Below are 25224 nucleotides of genomic sequence, written 5' to 3'. Positions count from 1 at the left end.
GAGAAAAACTGTTAAGACCAGATACTACTTATCACTGATTTCGGGGCACTGTTCATAAAAATAAAAAATAATCACCCTGATTTAACAACTGAACTTCAGCAGCAGCAACTTGTCTGTACTGGGCTTAGATGAAAAATACAAAAACCCGGCTGCACATCAAGTTTTAAAATGGTGAAGTTATCACTGTACAGAGTGTGAAATGGGCTCAGTTAATCTCAATGATTCTTTTCTGCTTTTGTAATTAATTTTTTTTTGTTTGGTTCATCTTTTCGCTTTGCTAATTAGGAAAAAAAAGAAACACTGCATTACCTGTAGGGGTAGAAAGGAAAGAAAGCAAAAATTGGGAAGTACTTCTTAAAAGGCGAAAGGCAAGATACTTGGGAAGAAATTACATTCTGGTAATTTTCCCAGGAGTCAATTTTGAAAGACAAATCTTGTTTTTAACTACAGCTTCCCAGCCTTTAAAAAATGGTTAACATGTTGTTGCTACCGCGTACCACACTTAGCATTTCTAGCATGGGGACAATGTAAATATGCTGTTTTTAGGGCTGAGTTTCCAACTGCTCACTGCTTAAATTGCAGCACATTTGTAGGCAGCTGATGAGGAATTTACTGGTACTGGGGAAGGATCCGGCCACTGCCTGCCTTGGCAGTGCTGCGTGCTGCCCATGCAGCCACGTAGAGCCGCATCTCCTCTGGGTGCTGTGAAGTTCCTGCCAACACTCTTCTTAATGAGGGTTACTTAATAAATTATTTCACTGTCAGTTTGATAGAAATTCCAAATTCAGGCCAAAAACTTCAGCTGAAGTATGTCTTGTTTTGTTTTGTTTTTAAAGTGCCAACAGTCCAAAACCCAGTGAGAGAGCAAAAGATTGCGTGTGCCCACCAAACAGTACTGAGTGAACTTCCTTGGAGCCTGGTAAACAGTAGCCCCTGCAAACTGGTAAACAAGTATTCTGGCAGTGTCTAAGCTGTGAGGACTGGGCTTGTACTCCCTGTGCACTTGGAAGGCATGCACAGCTTTTCAGCTGGGTTGAATTCTTGCTATTCGTTCAGATAATGAGCCTCAATCAATGCTTATTGATTGACAAAATCCAGGGTGAACAAATTCATATTTAAACCCCAGCTCCTGCAAAATACCCTCAGAAGTGATTGCCTGGCATGTACAGAGTCACCCAGGAACATCTGATTAGTGAGCCAATTAAAATGAAACTGATGGATTGTTAAAGCATCCAGAGGTTTTCTAGAGGCCTTCTGTGAGTTGGTCCAGGCTGCTGGTTGCTTTCTTTTTAATTATTAATTATTAATTATTATTATTTTGAGGCAGACTTGAGCTCGTGCTCCCTACACTGTGTGCAGATGGGGGGCTGTTTCCCCGATGTGTGTGCCTGACTCTCTGCTCCCTCTTGGAAAACCTGAAGTTCTTGCAGGTTTGAAGCACAAGCAGCATCAGATCCCATTCACCAGCAAATGATCATTTTTGAGAGGTTTATGATGCTCAGGCAGGACCTCAATGTCTGCAATAGTTCTTGGCTGTAAGTCTCTAATGCTAGGACAAGGGTGATAAGTTCAACAAAACTTTAAGCAAGATGGTCACTTCCCCAAAGGAAAGATTTTTTGGGGTTTGTTTTTGACAGGTTTTCTTCTGACAGTCATCAGCAGAGATTCTCATTCCATTCTCTACAGCATTTCTGGTATGAATATATCCAGGGACTTGACACTGTGAAATAGATCACTTGTGTGATCCAGTCTAGCACATCCTACAGACATACAGATACAGACACATCCTACAAGTTCCCCAGGAAAGTTTGAGGTCTAATTCATGTATGCCATGCTCACACAAACAAAAAAACCCTCAACATCTCTTTCCTTCTTAACAATCATTATTTTATTAATATATTTTACAAGATTGCAGTTGAAATCATTTAAATACAAATTTTTTTTTTTATACAGAAAGTGTAATAAAGTTAAAATAGTTCCTTGTGTAATTCATAGCATTATTGCAATGCTTACAAAATTTTGCATAGAGTGTGCAAGGATTGATGTTATTTGATACAAAAAAGCTTTATATTTTCCCACACAACCACACACATACATAAATTAAAAAGAAAAAAAGCCAAACAAATCTGAATTTCTTAATGAGAACTGTGATACGACTTTAAATTCATTTTGTCCTGTTTACACGATCAAGGTCATTGGTGGTTATCGGAGTAGAGGTCACACAAGGTATTTTACCATCACAGATGAAAACTGCTATAGCATGTGGGTCATGCCGTTTATGTTACCGCTGTAAATGAATGAGGTTTGCTTTGACTCGCACTGAATGTTCTTTTGCTGTTGGGTCTACCTACACGGAGCATTTGTTGTGTTAATATTGACAACTCTATTGGCATCTGCGCACAAGGAAACTAATTCTAATAAGGGGTGGGCAAAAGAACCCAAAACCAAAACCCAAAGGGATCTGTCAGGGATCTGGATCTGTCAGATCCAGCAAATCAATCCCTTCCTTATTCCTAGACTACTGCATAGTGCAGATCCAGACGGAGATCTGGGTTGCAGCTTGAGAAAAGCTATCACCTAGGGAGGAATCTGGGTGCGAATGCTGTCTGCTGAGCCCTCCTTCAATAAATACAGTAGATGACAACTGCTCAGATCTGATCTTTATTCTGGCATGCTCTTACTCTGCTGAGCAAGGGCAGGATTTGTTCATCTTCTGTGCTCGCTCTGATAATCCACAAAAGGGGACAAGAAAGTGAATTCCTTCATCAACACCTGCCCTGTGAAACTCCAGCATGGTTCATGGTGGTGTCAAGGAAAGAAGCTGGATGAACAAGCCTCAATTTTCAGGCAGCAGCTTGAGCTGGCAGTGATGGAAGACTTGCCACAGCTCTTTACCTGCACCCATGTGATAAGGAAACCCAGAGCCTCGAGGAGTCCTGTGTCCCATGCTGTGCCCAGGAGCACCTCGGCTGTGATACAGACAGGGCTGCCAAACTCTTATTTTGATTTCGCAAAAGGTGTCAAATCTTTGGGTCCAAACCCTTAACCCTTTGGTGGTATAGGCTATTAGTAAGTTAAATAGACCCAAATCTGGATTTACACCAGCTACAGTCAAGCCCCTGTGCTGCGAATAGCCCTGCTGCACTGCTCCAGCCCAGATTCCCAAGGCAAGCATCACGCCTTGCTGCTAGTTCTAGTGCAGAGGACCTGGTAATGGGATGAAGATAAGATAAACAAGAAAGAGCAAAGGCACCCACCAGCCTCCTCCATCCTTCAGGCTTCCCAGAGGGAGGCAGAGTACCAGGGTACCACCCCCATGGCAACCCCTCAATGCTGTACAGGTATTAACAAGCACAAAGCAGAGGCGGCTTGAAGACCTACTCGGCTGTGCCTTCTGGAGTTGCTTTCAACGTGGCCAGACTTGTCAGAACAGCAACCAACAACTACCAGCACTATTTATACCACTCAGACTGCAGACAGGATCATCTGTAAAATGATTAATACTGCCGAGTGTTTTGCTATCCACTACATCAATAATAGCACTGAGACCCAGAGCACAAGCTCAGAGGAGGACCCAGATGAAGACAAAATCATCAGGCTCTGGTTTAGCGAAGGAGCTAACTCCTTGCTCTAAGGCAGCCACCCTAGAGAAATCTAGCCATAGTGTTGCGAGGTGGTGGTGTTTGCAGCTAAGTAAGAGTGGGAGAAACTCTAACAGAAACATTCTTTTCAATTACAATACAGCCTTCAATAAAAATAGAACCACCCACAAATAATTATTCTTTTGCTCCCCAACGTGAGCCTGCCTCGAGATGTTTCAAGGATTTCGTTATGTGGAAGTTTTTAAAAGACCAAAGAAATTACATTGCTTTAGAAAGTGATAATGCATTTAACAGTAGCAGGCTTCAGAACACTTTATCTCCTATCGGTGGTTAGGCCTTTTGAATGGGGCAAAAAAGTGAGAGTACAATGCCATTTAAATTTCCTGTTACATGCAAAGATGCACATGACCTATGCTTTACAATGCGCCTATTCCTGTAATGGCAAGTGTGTTAGAAATGGTGAGACTTTCCATTTGGGTAGGACCTGATGAAAGGCTCCAAAAAGTCCTTTTTAATGTTAGAAGAAAAGCCTGTTTGTTTAAGGCTGCGTGGTTTTAGCCGAAACATTTGGTGGCAGGGCACAATGTGAATGTAAGACTTTTGCACAAATTTCTCCTTTTCATGTGTTCACTTGCTGGCAGAAAGATTCAGCCAAATAAGACAAATATACAATTATGTATTGCTTCACAGTGGACCTACCCTTCCTATTTTTTAACACTGGTTAAAAACTAACAAAACCTCAGTCCATGGAGATGAGTTGCCTCAAAGGGAATCTGGCTTCCTCTGAATAGGCAGCCCAGACACTGCATGGCTTTGAGCTGTAACAAGGCGAGACATTTCCTGGGAGAGACACCAGTGCTAAATTTCCCACAGGAATTACACTTGTAGCAAATTAATTTTTAAGGGACTCGCACCTCTAGTTTAAAGTGACTTGGATGGGAAATCTCAGTGGTGCACTACGACTATATTTTCTTCTTCATTCAATAAAAATCCTGCAGCTTTAAATATCCATCTTCTCCTGTATAAAGAAAGTAAGTGTTTCACTTTTCACAAGGGCACAATACAATTCAAGTGGCAGGACAAGAATGTCTGAAACGATAACGCCTCAAGCCTCTACGTGCGTAACCATGGGCTTCTCAACCACAGCAGACTTAAAAGCTTCCTAAATACAAGCTATTCACTATAATTTCCATCCAAGCCCCAAGCCACTGTGGTTATTGTGGACAGAAACAACACCCTAGCAATCTCGAGCAGCCCAAGCTGTAAGTGGTTTCAGTGACAGTAATTCCACTGTGTGCCATGAAAGATCAAGCATAATTGCTACCATATTTAGTCAAATGGATGTTATTAATTTAAAGTATAATAGTGTAAACAGACAGAGAAGTTTGCTGCATTACTGTGATTAGGGTGATGTCTCTTACCATTTCTTCCCCTTCCCTCCTACCTGCCTTGTTTAATACGCTCCACTCTTGCTTGAATAATCTCATCAGCATCCCATCAGTGTTTAACCCTGCTCCACTCACAGCCACAAAGTTGGCTACATCAGCTGTGAAAACACAGCAATTGCTGAGCAGAATTAACTTTTAAGTTAATTTCACCTTAGTCCACTGCAGGTCACATGCAGGTTTTGGTTTCTGGGGGCATGTGAGACTGAGAAGTGACATGATGGGGATTCAGGGGTTGCTGGCAATCTGCACACAGCCCCGTGTGTGGCAGGACACCAGCTATCCAAATTTTACACAGCAATTTCAGAATCAAGGAAAAAGGTTAAAATGGGGAAAATGGAGATGTTGCCAGGATTGTGTTCCTCAACAGCGCTAGCAATAAAAAAGCTGGTATTTTCACATCCAAAAAGCACAAATCCAGTGCTTGGCAAAGCTCTGCAGGAATGCACCCTGCACTGGCTATGGTGAATTCTGGATGATGACATTTCAAAATGTAAAATGTCAGCCATAAAGAAAAGAAAAAAAAAAAAAAGAGAAAGGAGCACAGCCTCTAACTATTTTTGTTTTTACTGCATGCACTTGTAAAATGAAATCATTGCAGCAGTTACTCTTCTTCACTGAGCAGCTACTGGAGCTCCTGGTCAGCTAATGCTCGAGTGCAGGTGAGTGAACAGCCAGTAGCATTTACTCGGTTTGTTTATACCTCCAGCCCAGGACGATGTCTTTTAGCTTTCTGTGCTATTTCTTTACATTTCACATCTTAGGTAACCTTGCCCTCTGCACGCATTGAAAGGTTTTTCACATTATTTCCTTTTCTCCCCATTAATGAAGTTAAGAGTCTTCCTGCCACTTTACTCTCTCAAATGCAGCTTTAGGATAAACCTGTATTTTTCCTGCCAAGTTCAAAAAGCACCATTAAATTTAATGCATTTCAGGTGTGAGGGCAACGAGAGAAGGGATGAATTTCTGTAGGTCTTTGGTCTTTGTCGCATTCACTTTTATAATGTGAAACTTAAAGCCATAACGACAAATAGAAAGAATATCGGCTTTTGTTATAAACAAATATGTGTGTGTGTGTAAATATATATGTATCAGTATGAGCACATCTTACGATGACAAAAGCTAATTTCCTTTAAGAACATCTGTATTTGCAAACTAGGTATGATGTGAACTAACCTGACATCTTCGCAAGTTCCACAGGAATCTCTCTTTAACCTTGGAGCAATTTCTAGGGAGTGTTTTTCTTCTAGACATCATTTTGCTACCGTATATTGCAGATGGTATTTTTAGGCTTACACCTTAAACTTTTTTGTTTGTGCAATGTGATATTTATGATTAAACAAGAAAAAAAAAAAAGCCTCTTAAAATACAGCTGTTTGACAGCACTACTGAGATAACCAAATACAAATTACTCCTGCACATATTTAGTTATCAAAAAATGAATATGTAGGAGAGGCTTTATATGTATTTTAGTAGTTACTGGCATGCCCTTTTTATGACATCCTTTTGATGACAGAAGTGTTAACATTTCTTTGTATTCTAAAGCTACCCATCTCACTGGATACTATACTTGGAAAGTGTAAAAGAAGAGAACCAACCGAAAAACAACCCATAAAGAAACTTGGAGAATGGATTCACTTGTATAGTCATTAGGATCTCTGCTTTTGCTAATGGAAAAGTCTTTTTGTTTTAGAAAACCATCCTAACTCACCTATGAGAGCTGAAGGGTCATACACTACCTATAGATAAGGTACTGCGTACAAGTGAGCACTGACAGTCATTTTCCTGTCTTCTTAATAAAGTGTCGTATTTAAAGCAAATTTAACAAGGTCCTGAAGCCCTTTAAAGTTTAAGAGTTACAATATATGAACGCATTTATGAATACTGCAGTATTCATGATTGCCTAAGGTATATTGACATTAGTATGACAGCCCCTAGATTAGCATTTCAATGGGGTTTTTGTGCTCACAGCTGCAATGCAGACCTGCACACAGTGCTGAGTCAGGGTTCGGTCCCTGAACTGTCACCCGTTCAGCTCCTGCCCCAGCTCAGGCCACGAAGTTATCAGCATCTCTTCCATTGAGCTCAGTAGAAACAAATTCACCATCCACCCCAGCCCTGCCTTAGGTGGGAAGAGATCTGGCTTGAGATAAACACCATTTCCCCGAATAGCAAATGCTCAACTGAACTAACCTGCAGGCACAATTCACAAAGAAATACATGCAAACCCTTGATCGCTTTTTTAAATTCCAGCCAGGAAGGCTCTAATTTAAATGGACTCAGGGAAAAAAAACCCAGACAGGTACAGCAACTGTGAGCGATTTCTGAGCACAGTGGGAGGAAAAGGGACTCTCCTGCTTAGGATGAAGCACCCACAGCTTCTCTGGGGAACCTGTGCCAGGGTCTCAACACCCACATAATGGAGAATTCTCTACATCATAATAGCTGTCCATTTAAAGCCATTTCCCCTTGTCCTGTCACTACAGGCCCTTGTCAAAAGCCCCTCTCCGGATTTCTTGTTGTCCCTTTAGGCACTGTAAGACTGCTCTAAGGTCTCCCCGGAGCCTTTTCCAGGCTGAACCATCACAACTATCTCAGCCTGTCCCCATAGCAGAGGTGCTCCAGCCCTCGGAGCATCTTCGTGGACTCATCTGGACTCCAAGACATCTGTGTCCTTCTTATGTTTGGGGCCCCAGAGCTGGACACAGTTCTCCATGTGGGGTCTCACAAGAGCAGAATAGAGAGGGAGAATTCCTTCCCTTGACCTGCAGGTCATGTTTCTTTTGATGCAGCCCAGGATATGGTTGGTTTTCTGGGCTGCAAGTGCACACTGCTGGGTCATGTTGAGCTTCTTATTAACCAACACCCCAAAGACCTTCTCCTCAGGACTGCTCTCAATCCATTCTCTGCTCAGCCTGTAGTTGTGTTTGCCACTCACTGAACGGCAGGAGACTAATCATGTGGCCAACACAAGCGCAAGGCAGCATTATCTAAACCACTATCTTAAAACTCAAGTGGGGCTCAAATGATTTACAAGTCTCTATGCAAGATCATTCTAGCAACAATTCCTTGTCTTTCAACACAACATATAATTTTATGCATTTTAAGATGCTATATAATTGCAAAATACATTGAAACAACCAGAACTCCTTTGCGTAGACATAATAAAGATACCCTTTGTTCACCTCAGAGAAGCATCTGCAGTGATGGCACAGATGTTTAAGGTTGTTCCCTAACAGCTCCCCCATAGAAATTCATACCAAAATAAATGTCCTTAAGCAGTTTCATGGCCCTCATGATACTAGAATGTGATAACCTCATCCAAGAGCCCAGCTGAAAAGACCGGCCACTCAAAATTAATTTGTTGGGATGGAAATCCTCAGCAGAGCAGCCAGAGGGTGCACGGGGATGAGGACTGAGCCACCGGCCTCTCAGGAGTGGAGCATGGAAGTCAGGATGCAGCCTCCCTGCTGGGTCAGTCCCTGCATCCAGCCCTGCCTTCCTCACCAGCATGAATTCTCTCAGTGGTGGGAAAGTTAATGTGATTGATTCTACTCTTTCTGCAGCACATGTCTTCGCAACTGCTCACATGGGATTTGTTTATGAATCCGGCTGTTGTCACTACATTTGTGATCGGTATTAAATGAAACAGGGGGAAAAAAAATCTACAGTAAATGTAGGACTATGAATGGGACTTCGGTTGTGGTCCCAGAGGTAACATACACAGTATTTTGCTAAATTTAACATGATAAAAAAAAAAAGTCTGTATCACTCTAGGTGCCCCTACAGTCTTAATGCATTTCATTAATATCTGTTTTAAGTTGCACAACCAGTTCCCAAGACACCCTCCTGTCCCTCCCCCCAAATAAACTAGTTTTAATAACAAGATAAATATGATGTGCTTCTCCTTGCTGAGTGCATTGACTTAAGGCATAGGCACAATTCCCCTCTTTGAACAGAGATGGTATAGTCCTGTGTCCCAATACAATTGTTATCCTGGGTGACCCTTTGCATTCAAACATTGGCTCAAGACATAATAATTTACAGGAATCATTCATTAGCAAATAGTTTGGATTTGTTAATTAATCAGAAAGCATCACAGGAATAAATTTTATCAGAGTGCTGCTTGGTTAGCAGCAATACATCTAAACTAAACTCCATAGATATCTTTCCTTTGAGTCCAGTCAGTTTTGGATTAAGCCAGAATTGTTCATTTAAAACAAAAATCAACCCCTGGTATTCTCCAGATGGCAATAAAATATGTGGAAATCTATATAAAAAAGAATGGGCTAAATTATTTCCAAAGATTTCTATCAGCTACATTTTATCTTGAAGATCGCTTGAAGAATACTGGCTTTGCTCAGACATCACTAGGGATGGGCACAGATCTGTCATATCTGCACATGAGGTAATACTTTCAAAAGCATCTCAGTGGCTTAGAAACCTTGGTGTCCTCATGACATTTACTGCAACTTGGGTACTTTTGCAGTAATTAGTATATTTATTTAGCAGAGATTTTTATATGCATGGGGATGCAATTATGGGTCAGAATTCAATGATCTGGGATCTTCTAGTTTTAGTTTTCAAAACTTGAACAGTGGAAGTAATGTTATCAGATCAGATTTTCTGTTTTAACCTGTGACTCCTAGATTTTAAAATAAGGAAAAATGCAACCATGGAAAGATTATACCACAAAGTTTTGGGGGCTCAAATTCTAGAGGAACCAGCATCCAAAGCCCTTGCTTTTCAGTAATCTGCTTTGCTACAATCTTTATAAATCCTTAAAGAAGTCTGTTTCATTGTCAGCATCTCTGATATTTGCAGTCTCCAACAAATCTAAGTGACCTTGGACTATATATCCTGAAAAGAAAGATGACAAGAATTCTGGCATAGCATCTACATTACACACCTTATCTGTATGTTTCTATGGGTAGAACAGGTAATTTTCTCTGTTTCTACAGGTATAGGCAATGTCTAAATCTTAAATCTTCACACCTTCACACCTAATCTTCTCAAAATTATAAGTGCTAATGGAGAGTGATCCAGGACACTCATCAATTAAAGATGTTCAGGATTTTTCTAGTTAATCCAACTTCTACTTTTTTATTTTCCTTCCAAAAACTAAATGCAATGCCAGTTTTGTTACACAGAGATGACTTTAGGTCAGGCTTAGAGTTGATACGTCAGATCTGAATAGCAAAAGGCATCCTTGGCCATGCACAGACAAGTCTCAAAGCCCCTCAGAAAAATACAGGATTATTCCAAGCAAGAAGCTTTGGACTTTTCTACTGACCAAGAGCAATCCATCTCTCCCAGCAGGGAGCCATGCTTCAGATGAAAATTGGAGTGTAATTTAACCTCAGGTATCTTGGATCACTCTACGTGATGAGTACATCATATATAGCTAATTTTTTTTCCCTTTTTGTTTTTTCATGCCACTGATTTAATGGTGCAAAAATAATCAGAGATGCTTTTCTTCCCTTTATATGTTGGTGGGTCTATATCGGTTCCAGGGTCTTGCCCAGCCAACAATCCCACTGCTCTGAGAACATGATCAAAACCAAGGGGTGCTCATTAGACTATATTAATACAGAAGGGTCTAGGGGAGCATCAAATCCAATTCAGCAGATTGTACCAGTAAATTTTGGTATGGAAAAGAGAAATGCTACACAAATGTAACAGGGTCACCCTGGGATTCCTTGTACTGAAACATCATTTTACACAGAGGATATATATATATTTTATATATATATTTTTATATATATATTCACACACACGCGCGCGCACACACAAAAAAAGTCTTTGATAGGCTTTCTGTGTTCTAGTAAAAATAGTTGGCAGCTGCAATCTGTGAAACCAGAAACTGGCTTTTGTGCTGCCTGCGATGCCCCCACTGCAAATTGTCTCTCAAAGGCAGACGCTTGTATTTATCTGGCAGGTCGAGCTAGTGCCTGCCTGTGACAGAAACAACCTCCCATTGGGACACACACAGAGCTCGTAGATTTTTTGCCTGGACCCTGCAGAAGAGGAAGATCCTTGAGGCAAGTTAGGTAGTTTGATTTTTGCAGAATTCAACGTTATCTGAAGGTGGAGGCAGGGAGAGAAAGAAAGAGAGAATTAGTGGAGAGCTGTTATTTTCAATCTTATGTTCAAAGAAGCTTCCGTCGGACAACTCAGCTACTACAAAAACTGGGTAGGCAACTGTATTAATACTGATACAAAGCTGGGTGAGCATATTATCTGCTTTCACCATGAGCTACCCAAGACCTCCCGTTTGTTTCTGCTCATCTCCCCACTGCATTTTCCTGGCTCATAGCTTCCTGGGGCACCTCCGTGTTTGGGTGAACCCAACCAGAGTTATCCCACCTGCTACGTGGGGTCCCTGCATGGTTCATATCCACACAACAACTTCACTCCGCCACCAGGACTTCTGGCACTGTAATGCTGTCAGGTTCATAGTGCTGACTTTTATGTATATTTTATGTATACCTGCAACACTTTCATGTTTATTAAAAATAACTTAAATGCTGTAACAGAACTGAATTTCTGCTTATAAAACAGAACATAAAAGTGAACCTGTGGCAGCTTTTAGACACATGGCAGCTACAGGGGAGTGCTCTACCATCACTGAGAAGAGCACAGTAAGATAACCTGCACACCAGAATATTGTAGGGCAAGTGACAGTATTTGCTCTTATCTTGCAATTACAGTAAGAGTCTCCAGTTTCAGTACTCAACCATCTAATTTCCTGAGAGAAACAGGTCAATATATGCATTTTAAAAGCAACTTAGTGTTAAAAATATTAAGACAACTGCTTGCAGTAGAGAAATACTTTGGACTTCAATTGTACTATATTAGGTCATTTGGTTGGGGTTTTTTAATTTTTGTGAGTTTTTTGGTTAACACCAGTGGTCCGGGTTTGAAATGTCTTAAAATGCACATGTTTAGCGATAACAGGAATTGCAATAGAAATCTAATTCTGTTTATTACATCGGCGCTAAAACAAGAAAACTTGAGCTTATGTTGAAGCCCTGCCGCCGGAGGTTCATGTTCAATGGGAAGCTCCTCCTGCCGAGGGCCTCAGTGGGTTCCTCAGTGGGAGCTCCTCAGCCACATCCTTCAGTGTCTTCCATCACTGTGGCAGGAGGAGGGCATAAGAACCATGTGCCCATGTATTTTTGACACACCAGAAGAAACTTAACACCTATTTTACTTTTGTTCTATGTTATCAGTTTTAGTTATTCTCTCTTCCCCTTTGGGATTTTACCTAGTGCAACAACCTGTGTCTCCTAATGATCCCTTTCTTTCCAAAATGAAAACATCAGCTACAAAAGCTTTTCAGATCAATACCGGTGAATTAAGCTCTTCTTATAGAAAAATGTATGATAAAAGATTTAATTATGTTGGCCAAGTAAATCTTGTTTTAAAGTGACAATGAAACAAAGAATTTAGGAGCAGTCTGTATTTTACAGCTGCATAAATCTGCTTGAACAACAGATGCTATTATCCAAGCACTTTAAAAATAATGAATCAGCCTTTGCCACAGAGCATCTCATTTACATATGAGATGTTCAACCACTGCTAGCAGAAACTAAGCTAGGAAGTCTTGCTACACCAGTGCTCTCACACCAGTGTTTCAAATGCAGCAGCTCAGTGACCCAGAAGGAGATCTGCAGGAGACCTGTGGCTTCATTCGGCTTTGCTGCAGGACGTGATTTGCTTACCTCTCCATCTTTGGATTCCAGCTTGAGCTCTGTCCTGCATGTGGCTTTCAAGCTGCCGGCCTCGGCGTTGATCTCGATGCCTTTTGGAGCCTCCATCACCAGTGCGCGTGTTGGTGACTCCAGTCTGTAACAGAGAGGGGAGTTATAGAGCCTGGTGGGTTGAATAATCACGTTAAATCTCAGGCTGTCATCTTGTGCTGCCTGACTGCTCATTTCATGGCACCTTAGGACCTACTGATGTTCAGATCTACATGTGGTTTAGACAGCGGAAAGAATTCATGCACAATCTGGTAAAACACATCACAAATACTAATTTGCTAATTGCAGATTGGTGCAATTAATCTAATCGAATGTCTACATTTCTGATATGAAATTACCAACTTCATATGCTATGCTGGGTCAAGATGCAAGGTGCAATAAAGCTTCCCTCCATGATCAGCTTGCTCATCTGCAAGTTCAGATTTCTAACTAATCAGTGCTAACGGGATATTAGCAAAGCAGGACACCTACACAGAGAGTGCAAGTACTTTTGTTCCTCAAGCTACTGTTCGAGAAGAAACAAATTAGCTGTCCTGACTCCCTATAATGTGAGTTTGGAAGGGTTTAAAAGATGTAAGGAAATCCATGAAAACAATCAGACTGAAGACCCCAAATTCCTGGTCTCCAGTCCTATGCTTCTATCACACTGCTCACAGACATGCTCCTCACTGCAGTGCTTCAACTCCTCCAAACCGTGGATACTCCACACAGGTATCTGATAACCCTGTTACAGCACTGTCTAACACAGCCAAACCTTTTAGTTCAGGCAATTGGGATTAATGCTGCAAGATATGGAAGTGCAAGGTTCAGTCTTCCTTGCTGATTATCATTCATAAGTCTTGTATTATACTTGTCTCTTCTTTATAATACACTCTTATTACTTTCTGTATTGAAGATGATAATAAAAACAATTCTCCCTCTTTGAGAATATCCTCTTAGTTGATTTTATCACCATTTATTTACTGCACCATCACAAAATCTAGACTATGGTCTCCCCAGGTGAAGCAGCGGACTGGAACAGAAACTGCTCTGCTTTCACTGCTTCAGGCTGGCAGCACTGGCAAAAGCGAAGCACAGGGCAGCACACAGCCACCGAGCTCACTTGGGCAGCTTTTAGGATTGGCTTGCATCACTGCAGTGGCACTTCAGCTGTTTCTCTGCTCCTCATATATAATCATTTGTGCAAGTCAGTGTATTCTTAAATGGACTCCTGCTGGTACTGAGACAACATTATGGGAGACTGAGGGAGAGCTGAATAAATTCAGCTGTATTTATTGCAGCCAACAATCAACAGAAATAAATCTTGCTTATGGAAGGTTTCCAGCATATTTTCTTTAGCAACATTAATTACAGAAGTAAACAAGGATATATTATTATCATGTCATCCAATTGTAAATCCTGCCTATTGCTGTAAATACTGATACTGAGAGCGTGTATCACCATACAGCTTCCAGTGTTTATGCTGCAGAGTGGCAATTCCAGTGCAGCCATACTCTGAAACAGATTTGTATGGCTGGTGGTCCAAAGCCTCATGTAATTCCTAATATGATCTAGCAGACAATGCATGAAAATTCTTTTAAATATCATCCACAAACCAGGGTTAATACCTAAGGAAAATCCAGTTAAATCTGTCAGAGACCTGACAGGAGCAGAGGTCTAATGGTGCTTTATTGGAAATTACAGTCTTCTAATTGAGCTAGAGATAAGTCTGGTGCAAATGGCAAGGGGTGCAACAACTTTGCTTCTCTGTATTCGGGCAACACAGATGCTAAAGAGATTTTGTACAAAGCTGAGTGAAGAGAAAAAGGAATTGAGAAAATAATATAAATTACCCTTGTACTTAACACTGTTCATAAGCTTTAATATTTCCTTGGATAAGAAACCTGGTGAACATGCAGCATGAATAGTCTAGATTGGACTCTGCAAGTGCTGCAGTCCCTGATGGATGAATGAACTGGTGAATGTGTGCATGTGTGTTTATGAGTACCTGTCTGCTTGCTCCATCCTCCCCTCTTGCTATGCTGCATCAGTCAAGTCCTGACCATTTCTTCCTGCTTCAGATCTCTAATTCAATCTCAAGCTACTGTCTTAACTCTTGTTTTAGAACTTTCCTTGTCTCTTTTTTTACCTTTCCCCTCTTTTTTTTTTTTTTTTTAAATAGAGCTCTTACAGCTGCAATGCAGAAAGGAGTGCTTAAGCATAAGAAATGTAATAAATCTGCTGCCGGTTTTGCTAACTTCAGCTTAGTGCCAAACAAACTAGTTTACTATTTTTCATCTAACTTGAGCTACAGGTACTGTGTTTAGAGAACTCTTCCTAAACAGAGTCCATGCTAAAACAAAACTCTCCTGACCATGTAACAGAAATATCTTAATATCTCTTCAGAGATTACAACTCCAGGAGGAGAGCTAATTGAGTAACAGGAGTGGTTTGAAACCATTACAAAGCAGGTCAAAGCCAGCATTAGTAATCAGCTTATGTTCAAAGAAGAGTTGTGTGGGACTAGACAAATGAGGAACAGGAGGAGTTTGTAGGCATGGTACCGGCTTGCAGCACTAAACAGGTGAGAAACAGCTTTCATTTTCTCCTTAAAAAAATTACATTTCTCAGCATGGAAAAGTCGGAGAATGCAGTTCCTCCTAGCGCACTGCAAATCCCCTGTTCTAGTCTGCCAGTACACTTTGCACCAGCTGAGGCTTACTCAGAGCACTAAAAAGTAGTAAAACTAGAAAAACATGAGTGAGCCAAAGCACATTTGTAAATTATTTGTGATTGCCTATCATGGTACAGCATGAGAATTGCTGAAGGGGATGTAATTATGTGATGTTGTCCTATATGTTCTAGGGTTTTGGTTTAGTTTTTTTGACTTTTCAGGTAATTTCTGGAATGGTTTACAAGAAGCCAGATATAGTATTTAGAGGACAAAGCCAGAGATCTAACCAGAAATACCAAATTTATCTAGGGAGAAAAATGTACTGTTTAATACTGTTGAGATCTAGTTTCATTCTGAAGTGGACAAGTGGTGAAGGGTAGAGATTATCAAAGAAAAAAGTGCGAGATTAACGTTTAACGAAGTGAAGATATGACTGAGAAAATTAAAACCATCTGGATAATTAAAAAATTCTGTTGCTTGTAAGTCAAGAAAGGGAATTATCATAGAAATTAGGAGATAGTTGAAAATGATGTGTGGTAAATACAGAAGTGGTTTAAGAAGATAATGTGTTTAAGTGGCCAGGGAATGGATTCAGGGATGCAAAATGAATTATCCCTATTTTAAGTGAAAAGATGACTGCAACTTCACTCTCCTCACCCAGTGCGTTGTAAGCAAATCGGTCTTGCTCCGAATCCCTGCTGTGCCTGCCAAACCCAAGCAGAGAGCTGTCTGCAGGATTACCTCTGTCCTGTGGTGCTCAATCTTTCAGCCTTAATTGATACAGTGGAACACCCAGAGTCATTAGTGAGCCATGTGGTGGGAAACCTCCACTGGCTGAGGCCAGAAGAAGATGCTTAGTGGCTGGGGGCTGCATTCTGAGCAGGCACAGTGCCCCTGAGCATTGCTGGGCATAGGAGTTATCGGTTGACAGCACGGGCATGATTAATAAGACCATAGCAATTGTAGGTGGGACTGAGAAGATTCAGACCATAGATGATAGCCCTGTATGTTAACACAACCTTGGGGGTTAAGGTCCTTTCCAACCCTAACAATTCTATGATTCTATAAACTCTGCCAGTAACCAGCCAGACGAGACATTATGAAATACAGGAGCAAAGAGTCAGCTCTGGCCGGAGGAAAATCAAAGGACAGATGTTCCTGGCATGGTCAGAAGTGGGGCAGTAAATGACATTATCACAGAGCAGGCTGAGCTCTAACAAAGTCACAGCGCTGCTACTGATGGCGCTAGCTGGAACTTAAGAGCCTGTAATTATTTTTATTACAAAAACCTCACCACTAACTGTCTCTTGTCACAAGTTATGTAGTCTGGGTCAAGACTGGTCAAGTCATGGTCTGGAAATTCTTTTGTGGCTGTGTGTGCTAACCACAGGCTTGGAGCTGCAGCATGACCATACCTCTGCTCCTGCTGACCACAGCTTCTCTGCCCGCCCAGAATGGCAAAGTAACAGGCTTGGTAGTTAGAAACGCCTGATCTACTACCTAAACTACCTTTTTTCTGCTTGTCTGATACACCTTGTTACCTAACTTCCTGCAGTAAAACAAAACAAATCAAAACAAAATAAAATCCTCCGCCTGTTGGGTACATTAATGAGCACGCTCATTTCGCATGTGGAGAAAAATAATTACTTTTTATGTTACCATAATTGCCTAAACCACAAATGCATTTTTCAGAAACAAGGCTGGGCTGGTGTAAGTTTCTAATTACAGGTTGAAAGCTTCTAATTAAAAGGCATAAATTGGAAGAAACCTTTTTAACCAGAATTACAGAAGAGGCTGCTAAGATTGGGTATTATCTCGATGTACTCTCACCAAGCCAGGGAGGAGAAAAGGCAATAGAAGCAAGGCATGGCAGCACTTCATTGGGGCCACTGACACAACTTGCTACCTAATGTCTAATGAAGTGCTGCTATCAGGAATGTGGAGGAGGTGAACACATCACAAAGCAGGTCTGTGGGGCCACCAAATTTCAGAGCAACCCTGGGCCATTGGAGCAGGGAGAAGGGCAGCTACGCTGTAGCCTGCAGGTAATGGCTGAGGCTGAAGTAGGCTTTTTCCTGAAGTTTATACTCGCTTCTGGATGGTGGCAGGAGGACAAAAGCCACCTGAGTTGGCCTAAAGTTATAAAACCTGATGGGAAGATGGTACTCGAGTCAGCTAAAGCTTGCCAGATTAACCCACAAAATATTTGTTAAGATAGATATTATAAAGCGCTCTTCTTTGCGGTGACTTTCATATGCAGTCAGTGGTTGGCCAATGAGTCAATTTGGGGCAACTCACCACTACTTTCATGGCTTATTCTTCTGCTCTACTTTGGAAGAAGGCAGCACGATGCAAATTTTTTTTCTTATTCTGTGTTTTAGGGTGTTAAATAATCGTGCTGAGCAAACCAGCATGTCATCACTGGCAGAGGAATCACTTCCTTGTGATAACCCAACACACTCAAATGAGAGGATTACCGGCAGGGGTGCAGTGCTATGCAAATATGGCAGTCATTATCATCAGTACTTTGCATGCAGTCTTCTACATCAGAACTGCTCTACGAAGAGCAGAAATGTTGGTCTAGATTTCCATTTTAAAATTCTTTTTGAAGTCTACCTGTCATGGGACTTTTGCCTGCCATTTGGTCAGGCATAAAGGAAAAGGATCAGGTAGACTAAATCACATGCAGATAGCGCACAGGTTCAGCCTACAGTGCTTTCTGCAATGATGATTTACTTCTTCTCTTCTCCAATGATTTATTCTATCTCTTATAAAAAGATTGGACTTAATAGTAAGTGACTCACAATAAGAAATATAGAGATAACAAAACTAAAAAGGATTTGAAATGGTAAAATGAAAAACCTGCCGTATAAAAAGGTGCGTCTCTATGCATCATATACTTGGTGATGATATCCTTTGGAAACATGCACACACTTGCCTAAGTGGATTTGAAGAGCTTATTTAGCATGACAATTTGGCTACAACCTGATGGCTATTTCTGAAAACCCATTTATAGACCTTCAGACATTCATACTCCTGTGGCATATTCATTCATTGGACAGTCAATTTATAATGATTCCACCAAATTAAATCTTTATTAACAAACTTATTGACTCTGGCTTTGACTTTTTGTCCCCCCTTCTAATTAACTGCAGTAATGAGACAAGCAACATCCAATATAACATCTGACCAAACATTTTGTTTAAAACCTGCAGTTTCTTTCAAGCAGCTTCACAAAACATTAAGGCTGAACTGCTATTTACTAAATGTCAATTTTCACACTCTGTTGAACCTTTTCTGAAGCTTGTCAACCACAAATCTGCAATCATTTTCCCCCCTCTGATCAGACCTATATAGAGTATATAACAGGTTTTCAGTTACTTTTCATTTTTATGCAGATGTTCTATTTGCTGTCCCCAGTATACTTCACAAAATGGTAAATATGCATAAATTGTAAATCTAAAGGGATGCATACACCAAAGTTTTGGTCACAATTTACACCAGCAATACAGCTGTATGTCTGCATGTGTAAGGCCACAGGAACGATCCAGACACCTCAAATCTAGCCTGTTACTATGCAACAATACTGCATTATCCTCTTTCCAAATGTGCTGGGCTCCTGCTCAGAGTTAGGGAGGTGTTTCACCCTCCAGTGAAACCCTCCACCCTTTCACTTTGTGCCCAGCCTTGCTCCCTGATTAGAGGCATAATTCCTATTTCCAGCTACAATTCCCTGCCCTGCTGCCTGGCAGGCATGGAGCAGCCTCACTTAATCACAAGCATGCACACGCTTCTTTGTACAAGGAACTATGACCATGCACAGAGATGTAGGACTTAGGTCCAGTGCAAAGAAATACCTTTTACAGGGTCAAAACCACTGGCGATCACTAAATTTGACCTACCTCTTCCCACACTTATTACTACTTGCTAAAGTTGGGGTAGCAAAGAGGGATGACAAAAAATGCTGTCTGGGTCAGGATACTACCACTGAATAGGATGATAACCAGCGTCTAGTCTGATTTCTGGCATAAGCCAGCCTGGAAGTCAGTTACTCATTCCTGTATCAAACCTAGCTGAACTGAAACCTGCCTTTTAACAACACAGACAACTTATTAAAAAGTATCCCCTGAGGTAAGATTCCTCTACATTCCTCCCTCATACTCCCTAACCTATTTTGACAATTCAGAACTTACAATGTGCAGTAGAGAATACAAACAAGTGACAAAAGAACACATTTCTCCGGAGGAATGTCAAGACAAAGCCAAGGAACAGCCAAGACAGAGACTGAGAGAGGGGCCCAGTGCTCCTCTGTGTGACCAGTTGCAATTTCAGCACCATGGAGTTTGGCAGGGCAACTGGAGGGATGGGAAGTACTTGAAAAAGTTAACCTCAAAGCTCTTTGATAGTCTAGAACTGAAAATCTTAAAGCTATTCAAAATTTTCAACTAATTTCTTCCTTTGAAACATGCAAAGGGAAATAGATTGGGAAATGATGCAAAGAAGAAAATAAAGGGATTGTGTGGGTGGAGGGAGGAATGAGCAGACAGAGAAAGAGATCAGGAAATCAAAAACCCCAAAACTTGCCGAAGAAGAGAGTACGGAGCTGCGTCCAAAGGGACTACTTTAATTTTGGTAACAGGATGTTTTGCAAATTCTTAGCATCAATTTATCTTCAGCTAAAAATGAAACTGTTTTCTGTTTATCTTTTGCATATAATCACTCCTGAGTAAAACATGAATTTTAAGCTAAGATTTGGCAATCTTTCAAGAGTGATATGCTAGATGACAGTTCTCTTAACTAAAAGAGAAACTGAGCCTGGTGGTGGCAATTCACCCTATGCTGGGAGATGACCATACTGGCATGAACCTACCTCTCCATAGGGCAACATCCTTGCTCCACCTGGAATTGGTGGGAACTGAGACCTATGAAGCACTGCTGTTCACAAGTACTTGTCTCAAGAAGCTGTGATCCCTTCTCTCGGCTCTGCTTATTCTATTTGATATGTGCCACTGTGCTATTGCCGGCATCCATGCTGTAGGTTGTTGACCTTGTTTGTTCTCCAGCTCCTTGGGTCAGCCACAGCAAAATGAGAAAATGTTCAACGTTTCTTGCCTTCTATGAGGTTCCTTCTGTCTTTCCTTGGGCAAGTCTGCTTTTTGAAGGTAATAACCTCCCTCATATGACTTTTAAGTAGATAACAAAGAGACAATTACAGCTGCTAAAGGAAGAGGTCAAATGGAGGTGAAATGAAGTGGATTTAAGAAAGCCTCTGCACCATTCAGTGGCACAAACCACTTCCTAGAACAGGTTTTTAGCTGGGAATTTAATTTCATTTTATTTTACTCTATTTTATTTTGATTTTAAAGAGAGGCAGGCAGGTAGGAGGACTGTCTTTGTGGCTGAAGCACTGCAATTCAATTTCCAGCTTTGTGATGAACTGCCTTTGTGACCATGTCTGAGCACTTTCAGTGCTACCTGGGTTTATTGTAGTATAGCAGCGGTGGGGATGGCTCAGCACAGCCCAGGAGGGGTAGTTCTCCCCAAAATCACAAAGTGATACAGGCAAGTCTTCGCTGCTGATTTCTACCAGTACCCAAGGCAACTTTCTCATAGCAGACTGCCGCCAATGCAGAGCATGGCTCTGAGCCATTACCTCCACAAGGAACTTCACCAGAAGGTCTCATGTGGTGGGAATGCCCCCAGGTACACCGAGGTAACCCCATGGACTTCCCAAGTACTGCCCTTAAAAGAACTCAATACAGTTACCTTGGGAACATAATATGGCAAAGGAAATTAGACCTTAAAATCAAATTCTTCTTTTGCATGGCCAAACAAAATAATAACCAACAACAATCAAAGCCATGAGGTATCTTAATTTTTTTCCTGGAATTCCTTGCTATTTCAGAATTGCCTGCCCCCTCACGGTATCTCTCAGCAGGCATGTTAACACTATTGATTGTCTGCTCAGTAGGTAACAGGAGAGAAAATAAAACAGACAAGAGCTTAACTCCGTTTAGGTACCTGCAATGCACATGGCCACCACTGCTAAAACCTTCCCAGTGCAAATTACTACCACAGCCTTCATCTGTGTCAGTAACCAAAGCCACCACTGAGCCAGAAAGGGCTGGATTAGGGTATGTTTCTTCCCTTCTCTTTAAAATGCTGGTTTGTTTCTGTTCTTTGAAGCAAAAGGTATGAGAGATATCACGATTTTCTTCGATTTCATCGAAGCTGCCACTCTGCCAAATGCCACCTGCAGACAGAGAAGTGCTATATGCCAAGGCTGGCCTGTCACACCCGTAGCATGAGTAACACCAAAATTCATTATTGCTTGTAACACCCCCATTGTTCCTTGTGACACCCCTTGTAACTGGTTAATTCCAGTTCCAGAAGATTGAATCCTCAGTTTGTGGCCCTAAGGAAATGAGGACATTAGCATCATGTCCACATACCATGCTGAGGAGCCACTGGGTTCAACACTGAACAGTTACCACTGCCCACTTGGTAACATTTCTACAGCATTATGCACAGTAAGAACTTGCTTCACCTACAGCAATTAGGAACTAATCCTATGTAAGAAAAGATAAGCCAAACATGCTCTGGTTACCCAGACACAATTAGCTGTGAATTGGAGGGGAATGTAATTAAAACACAGAACCATTACAACAGACTGGAGACCTGTAAAGATGCTTACATGACTGCTAGCCTGTTTTTAAAATTCTGTTGTTGCATCTTTCTGTGCCCACCACATGTGAAGGAGGTCGCTGTATATGACTTTCATGTAGTATCTGCTGATGGATCTTCTGGCCTAAATGATTTTCATTCCTACGTAACATACCACATTAACACTCCCTGGACTCAATAAAACATGGACAATGGGATCATGAGTCCCATCGCACAGGTCTCTCAATAGAACCTGACTCTGGCTTAAACAGGAGGGGAGAGGGAGACAGCTGCCTCTCACAAAACTTGGAAATTGTCAAAGAATTACTTTTCTGTCCCTCAGATATTAAGTTGACTGCAGCTCTCCATCCTACTCCAATGATTTCTACAGTCCATTTTTCCCATGTGCTGCTGCAGAGCAGGTTGCCAGGTATAAACAACAGTTGCTGAATATGAACAATTCGAAACAATACAAAAAATGGTAATTTTTGGTTTATAGGTGATGGCAGTAATGGAGTACCAAGGGCAAACCCACTGAAACCACACAACCCCTCAAACCAGTATAAACAACTGGTTTCATTTAAACTCTTCTGCCACTTCAGAAGAGTTCAAACCAGGTCGGACCTGCCTTCCCGCAGGCTGTGGAGCCATACTCCTCCAGTGGGAATGCCTGCCTGGGGCTGCAGGGCACGGCCTGCTCTGGCAGGGAACAGCTCTGGCACTGGGGGTGCGGAGTGAAACCTGGGGACAGGTTTTATCCTGCGATGCTGACTACACTCCTAATGTGCCTCTACAGATGACAGTATACAGAGTATCTATATCTCCTCTAAAGGCTATCTTTTATAAAGCAGTCACATCCTGACAGTCATGCTGCTTTAACTTTACTGCTCTAGTTAGAGGTATAATGTGAGAAGAGCTTAAAGAGATACAACTGGACAGGCCTGTTTTAATTGTTCCCACTAGAGCTGTGCTCTGTGACCTTGGATATCTACAGAGCCATAAATCTGAGCTTTGATTGCTGTTCCCATAGTGACTGGCAGGAAGAACACACCGGAGGATGGACTAGGACAGCTTCAAGCAGGCAAGCAGCAACTGGAAATGATTAAGTTCAGAAGCTCTGGGGACACTAATGTCACTGCAGGCCAGCCAACCTGGAAGATAAACATTGCTGGGCACTGTGAAAATGATTTTTCTATTTGCTTTCCACAGAGAGAGTGAATGAGGCTACACTATAGGCACTAGGCTTGGCAAATGAGACCGTGAGCTCTTCTAAGGCAAATTTACCAGTCCTTTCTGCTGCTGAAGATGTTAAAGCTACCAGCTGGGCAAACTTATTGTTGAGAAACACCAGCCCTTGAGCTCAGTTAGACCTGCGGAGCAGGCACAGCTGATGTATGGAGAACATTTCTTTACCTGGAGCAACACACAAAAAGCTGTCAGGTACCTGGACTGTCTCTCTTCTAATGCCAAAGCCAGCGTCGTTATTTCTATAGTGCTCTGCACTGTGCACCAAGGGCCGTCACAGGGTTTGGTGTGGAAACCTTTGGCATCCGACTCCAGAAGGTTAAGGGCCTGTGGATGCACACAGGGAGAAGAATGCAGCTTGCCCTGCAACTGTCACATCCACTTCTCACTGTCACTGTGCTCTGTGCCGTGAATACAAAAATAGAATTCAAAAACCTCTAAACACTCCTATTTCAATATAAGAAATGGTAAGGTTTCAGGGGAAAAAAGTAGAGGCACATGCTGGTGGCCTGAGTATATATAAAAGCAGCTCAGGAATATTTATATTAGCAGAGTGCACAGCAGGAAAAGCTAGGCTGTGCTAATGGTAAAGCTGCCAGAGTGTTTCTGAGTGACTTGTTCAATAGCACAGTGTGGTGTGCTCGCTGGCTGCCCATCCATGTGCAGTTTCATTAACTCCCCAGAAATCAGGGCCTTACACATCACAGAATAATGGAATTTACACATGGTCAAATTTAGCATCACCCATAGATCACTCAAAGTTTTAATGCTCAAAAAGCCAACAGCCTAACCAGCTCTATGAGTATATTAAGGTTTGGAATGGAAAATAGCTGTTCTACCATCCAGCATAAACCAGCAATTATTCAGATGGAAAGTAACACTGAATCTACCTGTCTGTACACTTTGTACTCTATCGAAAGTCTCCAATTCACTTATATTAAACTCTTCAGACTTCGGTATTGTGGCAACTTTACTGCCAGAAGAAAACAGATAAGCCAATAAAAGAGCAAGTACAAGGCATCACTTCTCCCTTACCACATACAGCACTTTTACATATACACGTAGGTCTGTTAAAAACAGGATAATTCTGCCACATTTTGAAATCAAGATTACATGCTCTTTTATGAGAAGTTTAGTGGCATGCCACAGGGAGACACCATACTGCTTTCATGAGATAACTGATCATCCCCAGTCTCTTCTCTATGCCTGTAGCCTTTCACTGCAAGTAGATCCTATAATTTTTCAAGTAGCCAAGTCAGATTTGCAAAGTCTGCACGTTCTTATGGTGACCACAAGCACTTAAAGCATCAGCTGGGTTTTTTTTTTCCAAGTTTGGTTCCTCTTTTTTTGTTTTTAACCAAGTAGAAAACACCAGAATTGCCCAAAATTCTTCTTTAAAATGACCAGCTCATGACCTCCTGATGTTTATACAGTATGGACCATCATACTCTGAAATATCGAGAAGTCAAGTATTATAAAAAATGAACCTCTCAGGTGCTCAAATGTCTAAAGTTACTTTTGGAAATGTTAACTAGCAAAGCATATAGAGAGTGCCTGACAGGTCCTAATGGATAACACATATACTAGCAGCTTCCCAGAATACTCATTTCTGAAAAGAAGGAAGCTCTGCAGAAGTGGCCTGGATAGCTCCATAAATCAATGCCACCCTGTTAATTCCTGACAGCTACTAAAATTTAAAGGATGATCAATTTTAAGGATTGGCCCTACAGAAGTTTTGCAATTGTTCTTTCAAGAGAGCCATAATCTCCATTTGGGGATCAAGAGAACCATTATATGTAAGTATTCAGTAACTGCTGAAATTTCAGCCTAGCTCTTGACAGCTAATTTTGTTA

The 25224-nt window shown here is 41.5% G+C and overlaps 1 protein-coding gene across 3 annotated transcripts in view; it reads right to left on the bottom strand.

Annotated features, from left to right (window-relative positions):
* Positions 1-25224, bottom strand: part of SGCD (sarcoglycan delta) — a 355893-nt gene that overhangs the window by 31408 nt on the left and 299261 nt on the right. For 2 of the 3 annotated variants that reach the window (XM_030504744.1, XM_030504745.1), the window contains exons 8-9: positions 12772-12895; positions 1884-11128 (exon numbers count right to left, since the gene is read on the bottom strand). In XM_030504744.1, the coding sequence (XP_030360604.1) occupies positions 10955-11128; positions 12772-12895 (298 nt within the window). In that variant the 3' untranslated portion in view covers positions 1884-10954. Of the gene's footprint in view, positions 1-1883; positions 11129-12771; positions 12896-25224 lie in introns of those variants that run through there. The other variant, XM_030504746.1, reaches the window with a different exon arrangement.

This window comes from Strigops habroptila, chromosome 12 (genome assembly GCF_004027225.2).
Source record: "Strigops habroptila isolate Jane chromosome 12, bStrHab1.2.pri, whole genome shotgun sequence".
NCBI classification, from domain to species: Eukaryota; Metazoa; Chordata; class Aves; order Psittaciformes; family Psittacidae; genus Strigops; species Strigops habroptila.
This window is presented reverse-complemented; position numbering and strand designations above follow the sequence as displayed.